Source organism: Canis lupus, chromosome 36, assembly GCF_003254725.2.
Source record: "Canis lupus dingo isolate Sandy chromosome 36, ASM325472v2, whole genome shotgun sequence".
Classification (NCBI taxonomy): Eukaryota; Metazoa; Chordata; class Mammalia; order Carnivora; family Canidae; genus Canis; species Canis lupus.
Genome location: NC_064278.1, coordinates 14,177,163 through 14,192,495, shown reverse-complemented (window position 1 = coordinate 14,192,495; position 15,333 = coordinate 14,177,163). Strand labels below are relative to the sequence as shown.

Below are 15,333 nucleotides of genomic sequence, written 5' to 3'. Positions count from 1 at the left end.
TCTTTCCTCCTAAACATACAACCCCCCGTCCAGTCCACGTTTCTCTCTAGTTACAGCTCTATCTCTCATTTCATGATTGGACTTCTTGAAAGATTGGTCTGCATGTTCCTGCTCTCAATTCCACATTTGTACTTCTCACTTATTCTTCATTCCATCCCAATCTCCTGTCAGTTGAAACCTGTCTCATCTCGATCACTTCCAATCTCGTTTCCTTCTCTTTCTTTGCTATTCTTTCTGGTCTTCTTTACAGGTGTTTCCTTCTTTTGCCTGTTTCCTAAACAACCATGTTCTCTTGGTTCAACATTGGTTCTCTTCTTCTTTGTCATCTTCTGCATAACTTTGTGCCTTCTGTGTCTTAGATTACCATTTATGTAGTGATTTATAAATCAGTGTAGGGAGAGTTATGATAGGACATTTACTGAATGATTTTCTTCCTAACCTGGGGAATGAGGGAAAGATCAGGGAAGGCTTTTTCAGGTGATAACAGAAATCTCCATCCAAGCTCTCAAAGGTTCAGACCCAAAATGCCAACTGCCTTTGGATATCTCACCATATAACCCATAACTACCTCAAAACCAATAGGTCTAAGTGGATATCTGTACCCTATTTCTCACAGACCTCCTGCCTTAGTGAAGATCATGACCACACTCCCTTCCCTTCCTTCCCCCTTCCCCAATTCCTCCCAGGATCTGGTGGTTACCTAAACTTCTCCCTTTCTTTTAGCCTCTATCATTAACTCATTAACTCCTGAAACATGGAGTTCTCAGTCTGTCTCTCACTTCTAAGTCTTTGCTTTCCTATAGCACCCGATTCACCACTTTCTTTGAGAAACTTTTCTTCACCTCTGCCTTGCCATATGCTTCATTTGGAGTCTGTGTTTTATACCATTTTGTGCATCTCTCTATCATAACACCCATTACTGTTTCACTTTTGCCCCTTGGCCTAATTGCCTCCTCTTTCCCACTTCATTATAAATCCCTTGAAGGTAGTGTCTACATTCTTTCAAGATGCTTCACTTTTCTATGACTTAATTTCCTCAGATGCAAAATAGGGATATTAATAATACCCACTTGATTGAACTACCGTAAAGATGGGTGAATCCATGTAAAGTTCTTGGACCAGTTTCTGGCTCGTAATAAGTATTCAATATAAGCTATTATTATTAATACTATTAGCAACATTATGTTTCCTAAGTATCTCATGGTGTCTAGCACACAGAGGAGTTTATTTTTATAATTCACTAAGTAAATGAATGGAAGAAGCACTAATATTGTTTTTCCTACTTTAAGAAAAGTGTTATTTTTTACTGTGACTCAGATTTTCTATAGCGAAAAAAGAGAGGGGGAAAAAGACATAAAAATTCACAAAGAGGAAAGTGGTCTTTTTTTCTCCTGTACCCAGTTCTGATTTTCTTTTGGTATCTTTGCTGGTCTTTTCAAAACGTCACAACTTTCAAGTTTTGAAAGACTGCTGAGAAGGTTGGGCCATCACGCCGCAGAGATTCCCCCATCAGTCGTACCTGGTGGTGTCAGCTTATCAAAGCTGTCTATGGGTGGTGTTTGTGAATATGTGAACTCAGGTATCTTGTCTTCAGATGTTCTGCAATGAGAAATTTTTTTCTGGAAACTTGAACAAGGGAGTAAATGCAAGGCATACCGCTTCTGGTTCTGTTTATCAGAATCGTATCTGTTCTTTGAGATCCAAACTTTTGGGAATGGATAGATTCTAGGTTTATCTCCTGTTGTTGCTCAGCAGTTTAGTGTTTTTTTTTTTTTTTTTTTTTTTTTTAAGAATTCCATATGGGTTACTGAAATATGCTGTAACTCTGACACAATTTAAATATACAGTAGTATGCTTAGTTTAAACCTTGTCCATATTTCAACTTACAGGAAGAGAAATTCTCACTGCCAACAGGGTGGAAAGTGTTGAAAGTCTGACTTTCGACTGGATTTCAAAGAATCTTTATTGGACAGATGCTTCTTACCGGAGTATCAGTGTCATGAGGCTAGCTGATAAATCAAGACGTGCAATAATCCAGAATTTAAATAACCCCCGATCAATTGTAGTTCATCCTATTGCTGGGTAAGTGTGTTCATGTTTTCTGAAGAGCTTGAAACTATGTCTTTTAAAGTTACTGAAAAGTGATGCTACGGTTATTTGGCAAGTTCAGCAAATATAAGATTGAACTATATAAATTGAAATCACCTTAAATTTTATCCCTTTAGCATAAGATCAGGTAATCACTTTATCTCCTTGAAAACACTTTCGCCTTAGTTTCAGCTTTCCCAGTCTTCACTGAAGTGTGGTTTTTTTTCACAATTGAAGAGGACCAACAATGTGATACAGGTTCAGTAGAAAAGAGTTGAATGTGCAGGGGAATTATCAGGAAAGGCTCAAATTCTTTCCCTGCTTTAATGTATTGATATAAAGCTTAGCAAAACTTGCTTAATCATTCAGTAGTTTTCAGAATAAAAAGTCTTTCAGACTACAGACTAAGTTTCGTGTTTAACTATTCCATGATTGGTGGTGTCAGACAAGAAAGACAGAACAGTTTATACTATTCCTTTTAGGTTCTTACCTTTCTTATTTAAATATGACTAATAGCTAATATGTTTGTTTGGAACAAGTCTGAGCTGAGAAGTTGTATTTAAGTGGAATTTTAATAAAAATGAGTGGTAATTCACGAAAGCCTCATTCATGGAGGGCACATAGTAAACACTTTACATAATCTTGTCTAATTCAAAATCTGGTCTGCGAGCCAGGTAGATAGAATATCTGTTAAGCAACAGTTAGGATTCAAATTCCAGGCCTATGTGACTAAAAGGCTTTGTGTCTAAGAACACTGTATGCTGCCTCTAGACAGCGTTTATTTGGATTTAAATTTGCTCCCTGTGAAATAATGTAAGAAACATTTAAAAACTGGTGATAACTATTAATAAATATTACTGCCCTGTAGAGAGTTGATTTTCTAATGGATTTATCTTAAACTAAATCATTGGCATTTGGTTTTGAAAAGCTCTTAAGATTCCTTTCCTACTGACTCTTTCATTTAAAATAATTGAAGTCGCGTTTCAGAAAGTCATGATTTGGAAAAGACCAATTTTAATTTCTAAGGCTCACAAGAAAGAAAAAAATTTTTTTCCCTAGTTTTTTCTTTTTATCACTCCTCAGAATAAAACAAACAAACAAAAAAAACCATACAACATTGCCTTGGGTAGAGATTGTATAAGAGTTATGTTGAGTTGGGTGCTTTCTTCATCAGAGATGAAATGCTTTCCTGCAAATTTATCAGTTCCTGGTGGAAGATGACTAAAGAACTTTCTAATGTATCTGAGATGTTCAATCCAGAGAGGAAAGAGAGATTAAAATCTGTTTTCTTGCCCATAGTATATTATTATTATTTCATTTGAATAACTTTGGAGTATTTGGAGTATTTTTTTAAAGATTTATTTATTTATTCATGAGACACACACACACACACACAGACATAGGCAGGGAGAGGCAGGCTCCCTGCAGAGAGCCTGATGCGGAACTTGATCCCAGATCCTGTGATCACACCTAGAGCTGAAGGCACACACTCAACCACTGAGCCACCCAGGCATCCCTGGAGTATTTAAAATGTAACACAGAGGTGCTTGGCTGGGTCAGTTGGTGGAGTGTGTGACTTGATCTCGGGATTGTAGCTTTGAGCCCCATGTTGGGTATAAGTATTACTTAGGAAATAAAATCTTGAAACCTGAATTATGCCTTTCTAAAGAATCTACTTGGTGACAGTAGCTTTAGGTCCTCAGTCTAGGATAGTGGTTCTCTCCTGGATGCCCATTTTAATGCCATTTGTATTTGTGCGTTTGATTATATGTTGATAACTAAACTTTTAATTAAAATTTAGATAAAACAAAACAAGAGTTAGATCAGTTGTATACTCAATCTGCTTATTTTTTTAAAGATTTTATTTATTTATTTATTCATGAGAGACACACACACACACACACAGAGGCAGAGACACAGGCAGAGGGAGAAGCAGGCTCCATGCAGGGAGCCCAATGTGGGACTCGATCCCGGGACTCCAGGATCACGCCCTGGGCCGAAGGCAGGCACTAAACTGCTAAGCCACCCAGGGATCCCTCTCAATCTGCTTATTAAGCAGATTTTATCTGTAATTGTATAAGCCAAATAACATATACAGAAAATGAAATTAGTTGTAGCAAGTCTCTGGAGAACCTGAGTTTGTGCTAAATCTCTCCAAGTCATCTAATTTGTTCTAGTGTTAACATGTTTGATTTATTACCTCTTTTTTCTTTTTTTAGGTACATATTCTTCACTGATTGGTTCCGTCCTGCTAAAATTATGAGAGCGTGGAGTGATGGGTCTAACCTTTTGCCTATAGTAAACACTACTCTTGGGTGGCCCAATGGGTTGGCCATTGATTGGGGGTAAGTAGGAATCATCCCAAATTACTGAGTTCCCGCTTACTATGGAACACTTATGAAACATTATGATGGAATAAGGAAACTGGTACTACTTGCACTAAGATATTTTATTTCCCTATATCTGGGAGAAAGATATAGAATGATACAAGAACACAAAAAGCACAAACATAGTTCGCCAACTTCTGCCTGGATGAAAACTAATGCATTCATGAATATTCTGTGGAAATTGATAGAGGAGGTAGAAGGCAGACCCAAATCCCATTAGAAGTAGGATAGGAATTTGATGAAGTTCAGGTCATGTGTAATTTTCATAGAGGGCATCTTAAGGATAGGAAATCTTTAGTGTCAATTAATCAACAAATGCATATTTGCATATATACATTCTGGGAGAATTTTAAAGTGTATAACATAGAGTTCTCAGGAAATTAATGATCTATCTTGGAACATAAGAAAAAGTAATAGGATAAAAAGGCTTACAGACGTGAAATGCAGTTTATAGGAGAGATGAAAGAAGTGTATTTTGCCTTTTGAACGTGATTTTCTTAACTTGTGGACTTAACCAGGAGAAAAATAAAATATCTAACTTGAAGATAACATTTTAAGTTTTCTAAGATAATTAATTAGAAATCGTTTCATGAAAGTACTGTATCTTTGGGGGTGAACATAAAACTACTACATTTTCAATGAATATAATTTAATTTTAAAAAATTTTGTTCAATAAATGTTTCAAATGAACATACCATTTATGAATGCTCTCAGTGTAAAGGGTACATTACTAGTTTCTAGATAACAGATAACTAAGTGTTTTATCATTTTAGGGCTTTACGGTTGTACTGGATAGATGCCTTTTTTGATAAAATTGAGCACAGCACCTTTGATGGTTTAGACAGAAGAAACCTGGGCCATATACAACAGATGACACATCCATTTGGACTTACTGTCTTTGAAGGTATGCTTTGAAGCAATGAACGTGTGTGTTGTTTTTATACTTCGCAAATTGTTAACAGTAGACTCATCCTCATTTGGCAATCTCACACTTCCAGAAAAGTTGGTTACTTAAGGATACAAAAAAGGAAAATGGTGCTAATAGATGAAACATTTAATTTTTTTGACTGAACATTTCATTTTTAGAGTAAATTTTTAGATGCTCTTTGATAATAATTGACAACTTATAGATATAGCATTTTATAGATTACATGTATTATAAAATATAACTCCCCAAGTACTCTATTACATAAATATCCCACAAAGAAATAGTAAACTACTGCTTTTGTCATTTTTAAGAATAAAACAACAAGAGCATTCGTGGTAAGTTGTACTGTTTTGCTGCTCTCTATAAGAACCTCCTCAAAATCCTTGTGGAAAAGCTATTACACATATTTATCAACTGCATAGTCACTGAATAGCTCTGAAGCTTTTTAGACACATGTTGGGTAACTGACACATTGTTATATAGAAATGTTAGAATCTGGCTTGTGAAAAATAGCAAGATGTACTTGTTTTTCTTCATCAGCCTTTCCAATAGTTTAATGCTACTAGTATTAGTAGCATTGCTGGGGGCATGGACTTTTGGGAAACTACAGCCATAGTGATCACATGTATCAGGTCCTGTCTTGAGTGCAGGCGTGGTATTTTGAGTTGAATTGCTGGGAATAAGAATGTAGCTTGGCACTGTGAAATAGATGGTTAGTTTTGTCTTGAAATTAAGGTTTCTGTGAATGATGGTGTAGCTTGTGCATAGCACAGAAGTGCCAGGCCAAGAGGGTGTGAGAGACAAAGTCTGTCCTGGTTCTGTTTGACAAACCATGATTATTCCTGTTAGAGAAATGCCATTTTTGTGATTCCCCAAAGGCCCTGCCCATATGCCAGTTGTGTCCCTGGCTGAAACTTTCTACTTTCTAAAAGCCAGGTGCTTTTAAAGACTAGATACTGACGGTAAATCAAAGACTTTCTCCCCCACATATAGTGTGGAATGAATAGCTAGTAAATATGCATGTTCTATCCTGCTGTCTGTTTATCTATGGTGGAGTGCATGGTATTTAAAAATATTTAAAAAATGCTCTTGAAAGAGTAAGATTTTTGATGAGATGAATCAATTATAAATACTCATCCCTTCCTCTGTATGCCTTCCCATTTATTCACTCCCTTTTCATTAATGATGTCAGACAACCATTTGCTGTTATATCAGAATATTATAAGAACGTTAAATTTTCACTTTTCTTGAAGAAATGCTTTGAGATTGAATAAAAATGCAGTTTCAATACCTTTTTTTTTGTCAGTATGAAAAAAAGTTTAGTGCATACTCATGAGAGCAACACAATGTTCCACAAATAATAAGTTTCTCCCAGCACTCCCCTCAAAGTGAATTTCTTATGGAAAATTCTCTGATTGCATAACAACATAAAAATCATCATTCTTTTCAATGAAAGACTAGATCTGCTTGGCTATCTGTGCACCACATGGGAGTGAAAGGTTTATTGAACTTCTTATCTATTTAAGTATAGTAAGATACCTTCGTGAGTGGTGGGACTCAGGCTAGATAAGATTTAGTAAGTCAGTGACTCATTAGTCATTGATTAGGTCACAGATAAGGAAAACTGGTCTAATGATAAAATTTGTGGCATTTTAGGCATTTTTTGGTTAGCTGAGGATTTTAGTTAAAATGTCCTTTAAGAGAAAAATTCACTGATTCTATTTAAAATGTGTATGTTTACTTCCCTGCTTCAGTAGCTAAAGTGAGCATGACTAAGTTTTTGAGGTTTAGAATCTTACAATGCCTCTCTATCTTACTATTTTGAACTTCATGGAATATAACTACAGGTGTAGGGATAGGCATACTTCTGTGGATGATTTTTTGATTCCCACAGCTACAGTGAAAATTCCTTCTTGCATTAGATCTGTACTTTCCCTTCTCAACAGCTTCCTATTAAAGTTGAGTGTGGGCAGCCCTGGTGGCTCAGCGATTTAGCACTGCCTTCAGCCCAGGGTGTCATCCTGGAGACCTGGGATCGAGTCCCATGTCGGCTCCTGGCAGGGAGCCTGCTTCTCCCTCTGCCAGTGTCTCTGCCTCTCTCTGTGTTTCTTGTGAATGAATGAATGAATGAATGAATGAATAAATAAATAAATCTTTTTAAAAAATAAAGTTGAGTGTTAAAAAAAAATTAGTGTCCTCAGTTAAGACATAGGATATATAGAATGATTGATCTGGAAGGGAGCTTAAAGATTTAGTCTATTTCCTTAATTTTACCCAAAAAAGAGCCCTCTCACAGTTAAGTATTTGCCTGTAAGCACTCAGAAGTTTAGTCCTTTTGAGACAAGGAGTCAGTCATATGAGGTACATCTAATGCTCTATTGAATAATCCAAAATTTTATTTTTACCTGTGGAAGTCTAAATGTAATTGCTATCAAATACCATCACAATCCTCCATACACACCTGCCTGAACTGGAACCCTGGTATCATTAAATATATAGCCTTGTAAAGAGTCATTCCTAGAGAGTAACAAGTCACAGAAAATGATTACAGAAACGTATTACAGATATTTATGGGAGAGTCTTCTCACATTTGCGAGAAGTGTTACAAGTCTATCGCATTTCCCAAAGTAATTCACAAGTGAACTATGATGAAAATACTAATCACTGGTGTTTCTTCTTAGACCATGTGTTTTTTACTGACTGGAGACTGGGTGCTATTGTTCGAGTCAGGAAAACGGATGGTGGAGACATGAGGGTTATTCGAAGTGGTATCACTAATATAATGCATGTTAAGTCATATGATGCCAACACTCAGATTGGTAAGTGGGATTGACACGTTCTATCATATGTTTATATTTATTTAACATGGTGGCTTCTTTTCTTTTCTCTTTAGTACTTAAGATTAGTATAGCTCCTGATTGTTATATATTTCTACAACCCAGAGAGTTAAATAATATAAAACTTAATATATTTTTCTCTGCTCAACTCTGTTAATCCTAAAAGTATGGTTGAGAAAAACACATCTTAGGACTTTTTCTGTGTTTAAACTGAATGTTATATTTAGCATGTTGATTTTAAGAAAGAAGCCATTTTGTAGCATTGGGTCTGAACATTGTTCTTTCCTATTTGTTTTCCTTGGCAAACTAAATCTGTGATCAAACCAGTGGAAATGTTCATAACTCACTAGCTCTGGGTATTGCTTTTTCAGGTTCTAACTACTGTAATCGACCCACACATCCAAACGGTGACTGCAGCCACTTTTGCTTCCCAGTGCCAAATTTCCAGCGTGTGTGTGGTTGCCCCTATGGAATGAATTTGACTTCTAATCACTTGACATGCCAGGAAGACCCATCCCATGAACCACCCATGGAGCAGTGTGGCTCCCTTTCTTTTCCTTGTAGCAACGGCAGATGTGTGCCAAGTAACTACCGCTGTGATGGAGTAGATGACTGTCATGATAACAGTGATGAGCACCTATGTGGCAAAATGAGTAAGTAGCTTATACACAGGAGATACTTTCTGCAATGAGTACAACAGAGAGAGATAAGCCTTTTTTTTTTTTTTTTAAGGCTGGGTTATCTCTATGGGAAAAATTCTTTCAGAATTTCAGATTTTTAATATGTAACCCAAAGCTTTAGGAAGCTAGATAATAAATATCATTAATAGATAACATTACAAATGATTTCTACCATTGATTTGGACTATATTCACTAACAATGTTTTTTCCCTGACATTGGCTATTTTGATCATCAATGCAATCATTACTTCTTGGCAAGCACCTCAAAAAAGTCAAATAGGAAAAAAAAAAAAGTCAAATAGGTTATAATCTTTAGTATCTGAGAGAATAGTATTTCAGGATAGGTACTTGGAATAATTGCATTTGAAAATCCATTTGCTATGATCCCTTTCCCCCACTTTGGAGTAAAATAGGGGTGAAATGGTGGTCTTAATATTTACATTTTTCTTTCAATGGTAATCTAGTCTATAAAGTCTGGGGCCTAATGAATGCTATTACAGAAAACAAAAAGATTCCATTAACATAGAAAAAATAGGTAAAGGACAATTGAAATCTAAGAAATCTCTATCAAGGTGAGACCAATAGTAATAATAACCTGTCTTTTTGGAGAGAAAGAAGAGTGTCAGATTTGAAAATAAAAGTGCCCACTTGTACTTTTCTGAAATTTAAAAAATTTTCTTTGCCTATTATCTTCCTATTTCTAAACTACACATTTTTGCCTGAATATTTTATCAATTTGCATTTTTCAAATGACACATTATTCAAGGTTTCTGTTTAAGTGTGAAATTGTGATTAAAAGAAGTAGCTTAGAAGTAAGGAATGGGCCTCAGATCACACCAACTGGAGATTGAATATGGGGCAGATTCCTGAAGTCTCAAAGCCTCAGATTCCTCATCTGTAAAATGCAGATAATTCTACATACTTCAAAATATTCTTGTGAGGATTGAGAAAAAAATATGTGAAGCACTTAGAAAAATGCCTGGTATCTGATAATTGCTGAAGAAATGTCCACTAGTAATGATGAGAGTGATAATGAGAATGACTTGCACATTTCTTCTTATTTTGTATATTGCTTCCCTTGAAAAAGAAGAGCAGGGGCTTCCCAAGGTCAGGACTCATTTAACAGGCTGTAAAAGCAACTGTCTTCATGACCAGTTTATTTCTGTTGTAGATAATACCTGTGCACCTTCAGCGTTCACCTGTGGCCACGGAGAGTGCATCCCTGCACACTGGAAATGTGACAAGCAGTCTGACTGTGTGGATGGCAGCGATGAGCAGAACTGTCCCTCCCAAGCACCCACTTCCTGCCCTGCATCCTTCTTCACCTGTGATAATCATCTGTGTATCCCAAGGAGCTGGCTCTGCGACACAGATAATGATTGTGCGGATGGATCTGATGAAAAGAACTGCCGTAAGTTTGGAATGGATTTCTCTTGGCTGGTCAGCCTAGTGAATGGAGTTGAACAATTAGTAGGCCTTGTACACTTTCCTTGAAGGCTCACACAACTTTCGTTATATCGTAGTCACATCCATTCCATCTGTCAATATCTGAATCGATAGGCCGTGAGAGCAAAGATGTAAGAAGCTTAGAGTCTGCTTGAGCACGGAGTTCTTTAAGCACTGTCTCCTCCACTAGCTTTTCGTATATTTAAGGCAAATTCCTTTTTTTCTAAATCATATAAACGATCCAGGCATTTGTCTATTGGTTTTTCTTTTTCGTTTCATAGAGGTGAAAAGGGAATAAAATACAGAGGCACAGAAAATTTAAATTTCACTAGTAGTGTCTTGTCTGCCTGCTTTTCATCCTCCTAGTTCTGATTTCCTTTAGGTTATTGTTTGTTTCTATGTCTGCAATAATAGTTTAAGGTGGAGTTCCCTGGATTAAGGTCTCATCTTTGTTGCATGAGTAGGAAAGTCACTTTCCTCTGTAGCAGATGGACTTTAAGACCTCCTTTAGCCTTCACATTCTGTGAGTCTATATTTAATACAGCTTCATGTTGTGGATGGAGCGACCAGCACATCTGACTCTAAGGCTATGTTTCTTCAACAAGGTGGGACCCTGGTTTCTAGAATTAATTGTTCTGCTGAGACTTTGGATTAAATGCAGTTATGATCTGTCTGTATATAGCTGCTGCTAGGCATGTGGGTCACGCCAACCATGCTGCCTAGTTGGGCTCCATTGCTGGGCTTCGGTGTTGAGTCACAGACTCAGTAGTATTCATGAGGTGTAGTCCAGTCCAAGCTCATAATGCTTACTTTGAAAGTGTAGTCTGGTTTTCAAAGTATAATCGCAGATTCTGACTCTGACCTGTATCTTTTTATTCCTCTTTCCAAAAACTGTCCTGGCTTTGTGTGCTCTTGCTGGGCTGACTTTGGCAATGTGACTGATTTGAAGGAATTTTGCATGCATGTACAAATGAGATAACTTGTGTATCTCCTTAGTGTTTTGCAGTTTGGCTCTTGTACACAATGAACAAGAAATAAATTGTTACTTGGTTTTATTTTTGAATGATATTAGAATTTACAGAGACATGCCTACCTAGTCAATTTCGTTGTCCTGATCATCGATGTATTGACCTATCTTTTGTCTGTGATGGGGACAAGGACTGTGTTGATGGATCTGATGAAGCTGGTTGTGGTAAGTGGATTGCCTTATTTTTATTGATGGTGTTTAAAAATAATCTCAGTGTTTAGTAGTTTTCTCCTTGAGCTAATTTGTAATGCTTTTTTTTTCATTCTTAGTAATTAATTGCACTGCTTCTCAATTCAAATGTGCCAGTGAGGATCGGTGTATTAGTAGCATATATCATTGTGATGGTGTTTTTGACTGCAGTGATCAATCTGATGAGATAGACTGTTGTAAGTACCATATATTTGCATGTTTCATTTTTCTTAGAAGGTTTTATTTATTTATTTTAGAGAGAGAGAGGGAGAGAGCACAAGCAGTGGGCGGGGCAGAGGGAGAAGCATACTCCCCACTGAGCAAGGAGCCTGTGGCAGGGGCTGGATCTCAGGAACCTGAGACCTTGACCTGAGCTGAAATCAAGAGTCCGATGACTGACTGTGCCACCCAGGTGCCCCTGCATATTTCAGTTTTACCAGCATTGACATTACCACCGTTTTCTCTAATTCAGATCAACTAGAGGGATGATAGCCTGAATTACAAACTATTATCAAAGGAATGAGGTATTGAACATAGAGTTATGTTAAGTAGGTATTTCCAAATAATGACTTATAATTTGTAAATCAAGTGGTTGTCCCTTAGGTAGGTTAAATATTTCTTAGATATTTTTGTTTTCACTATTAATTTTTCCTAGGACATCCCAAATTAGTAGGTTTCAAGTTTTTGAGGTTTCCTATACATAAAAATATCATAATGGTTTCTTTTAAATCTCAATAGATCAAATCATGTTATAGATATGGTGTGAAGTGGTATTTGATACTGACTTGAATGAATTCATTTTTAGCTATTTGTTGAATATCTGCTAAGATGTGCCTAAAATTAGGGTAGGAGAAATTATATAAGAGATAACTGAAGTAAAGAACACAGTTACAAGGGCTTTAGAAATGATATAGATAAAATTCAGTTGAGGTTTACAGAAAAGAAATTCATTTTAGTCACAGGATTCAAGGAGGACTTCATGGAATATAAATCTGATGAATCTATGATCTCCATGGGCTGGAGACCAATAGTGGACAGGATCTCTTATTGCTCACTTTTTGTGTTAAATGGATTTTAGACTTGTAAAGAATTGTCAGAAAGTTGATCATTTGTTAGAATAATGGTGTTTTGGACCATAATAAGTAGGTTTTTATTAATTTTCCTCCTCCATCAGAAAGTGTTTAAATCTATGGATAAAAAGAAAAGTTAAATAAAATGCTCAATATTTTTAGATGTGTACAACATCCAGAAATTCTTAATCACTGATTTTCCTGTTTCACATTGAAAACATGAAATTCTGTGATGATTTATGGTTAAACTGCCAATTGCCACTGACTTGCTGTTGCCTTACAAGGTCCTGGGAGGAGGCTTGGGTTTACTCTTGTGAGATAGGGAAGCAACTCTTATCTCTCAAGGATTGCTCGATGAATAGAAGAAGAAAGGATATACTGTCACCAATTGTTTACTTAATGTGTGCTGGTTTCATTGGATATAGTTTGCTTGAGGGAAAATTAATAACATCCAAATATATGATATCAAACACATGATTTCAAAGTAAAAATTAATGGCTGTTTGGCTCTCTTGAAATGCACTGGTAATTATTTCATAAAGAGGTAGATAAATTTTATTTAACCCGTAGTTAAATGAACATTAAGAACACAGGAAACAGAATTTTTTTTGGATTCAGAGACTTATCAGACACATATAAAGATTTCTGTTTACCACATGTTCTGAGAACCCTATCTCATTTTAGATTTCATATTAAATTTGTCATAACCATTCTCATAAACCTTGATCCAAAATAATTTCCTCTGAATATAGGAATTATATAAAAGGGATTATGAATTGCATTCACAAGCCCATCTCCTCTATGCATTTCTCTTAGCAACTAGGCCTCCTGGTATGTGCCACCCAGATGAATTTCAGTGCCAAGCAGATGGTGTTTGCATCCCGAAGAGCTGGGAGTGTGATGGGCACCAAGACTGCATCTTGGGATCTGATGAGCATCATGGCTGTGCCCCTAGGACCTGCCCTCCATCTCACTTCCTATGTGACAATGGAAACTGCATCTACAGAGATTGGCTCTGTGATGGGGACAATGACTGCAGGGATATGAGTGATGAGAAGGACTGCCCTACTCAGGCCTTTCACTGTCCCAGTTGGCAATGGCTTTGCCCCGGCTATAGCATCTGTGTGAATCTGAGTGCAGTGTGTGATGGCATCTCTGACTGCCCCAATGGGACAGATGAATCCCCACTTTGCAGTAAGTTTCCTGACCACAGTTTAATGGCCATAAATTCATTCTGAGACACAGTGGCCTGCTGTGCATCACCATTGTCACAGTTATGTAGCTTTAAAAAAGGGTTTTGGTTCCTCTGTGAGTTAAAACCTGTGTAGGGATAAGCATCATGGAATTCAAATAAATCACCACTTAATATTTCTCATTAAATCCTTTGCACTTGGTTCTGTGTATTTGCTTATTTTTTAGAAAAGTGAGACTAAATGAGGCCATTAGCTTATCAAGTTAATTTTTTTTATTGTGGTCCTAAGTTTTTCTAACTTTAATATTTTCTAATTTCAATCAGAACTTGCCACAAAACAAATGAAGTCCGGGGATTTATGTTTGCTGTGATTAAAATCCTGTGATTGGCATGTAATCCTAATTGCTGTCCTTTCTTTCTTTCCTCTTTAATCAATGCTCACTCTCAGATGAACCCCAGCCAGGTATGATTGCAAAATGTTTTAGATTCTTATGATTTTATATGGGTTATGTTTGGGCTGAAAATATTCTAATCATTTTGACTTACTTCCCCCTCTGGAGATATTTCATATCATGACTCTGAAAAATAAGTTAAGAGTATACATGGCAATAGAAGCCATTTGCATCCCAGGCATATGCATGGACTTTGAGTGGCTTCAGGTATTGCTACTGAGGCCCTGAGGAAGGAATGGTGGCATGCTGGTGGATCTGTGCCTTCTAATGTTCCAATTGCCTTTCCCTTTCCATTTATTCACTTTCATAGATCTTCTAGCCCTTGCTCTTGAATGTCGAAGTCTTATGTCCCATTTCTGTATAGGTAAAAGAATGTCGGGAAGCAAGTGGGAAGTGATTTAGGTCTCTTTGCATGCTTTATAAATGACAATTGTGTCTTGGTGCCGGCAAGATTTCCCCAAGTTTCTCTCACTGCACTAAATGGTGTTATAATAGAGGGTTTTAGTGAAGAAAGTGGTTTAAGTCCAGTGATTGTGAAGGACAGTAGTAAATCCTTAAGCAAATTAGAGCGGACAATGACTAGGCCCTGGAGCTCATCCAAGTGAATGCTGCTCTTAGCTCTTACCTGGGTAGTACATTGAAGATGGCATTAGACTGTTTGAGAATATTATTATAACAGAGTGAACCAAAAACTCAAAGATCTTGACTTTCCTTCTCTGTGGTTTTCTTTCTTCTAGACCAGGATAGCTGCTCAGATTCCAATGGTGGTTGTACTCACCAGTGTGTTCAGGGGCCCTTTGGAGCTCAATGCCTGTGTCCATCAGGATACCTCCTTGCCAATGATTCTAAGACCTGTGAAGACATAGATGAATGTGATGTTCCAGGCTTTTGTAGCCAGCATTGTTATAATATGAGAGGTTCTTTCCGGTGCTGGTGTGATAAAGAATACACATTAGATGCTGACAGAAGGACTTGCAAAGTTACAGGTAATGGCTGAACTTGAAGTGAACTACTCCAGCCAGTGTTAATAGCACACAC

General features: G+C 36.9%; 1 protein-coding gene across 1 annotated transcript in view; it reads left to right on the top strand.

Annotated features, from left to right (window-relative positions):
- LRP2 (LDL receptor related protein 2) overlaps positions 1-15,333 on the top strand; it is a 196,484-nt gene that overhangs the window by 84,013 nt on the left and 97,138 nt on the right. Inside the window, exons 17-26 of the mRNA XM_035698279.2 lie at positions 1,890-2,082; positions 4,308-4,433; positions 5,249-5,379; positions 8,085-8,222; positions 8,612-8,893; positions 10,092-10,331; positions 11,439-11,558; positions 11,663-11,779; positions 13,468-13,845; positions 15,033-15,281. Coding sequence (XP_035554172.2) covers positions 1,890-2,082; positions 4,308-4,433; positions 5,249-5,379; positions 8,085-8,222; positions 8,612-8,893; positions 10,092-10,331; positions 11,439-11,558; positions 11,663-11,779; positions 13,468-13,845; positions 15,033-15,281 — 1,974 coding nt within the window. The remainder of the gene's footprint in view (positions 1-1,889; positions 2,083-4,307; positions 4,434-5,248; positions 5,380-8,084; positions 8,223-8,611; positions 8,894-10,091; positions 10,332-11,438; positions 11,559-11,662; positions 11,780-13,467; positions 13,846-15,032; positions 15,282-15,333) is intronic.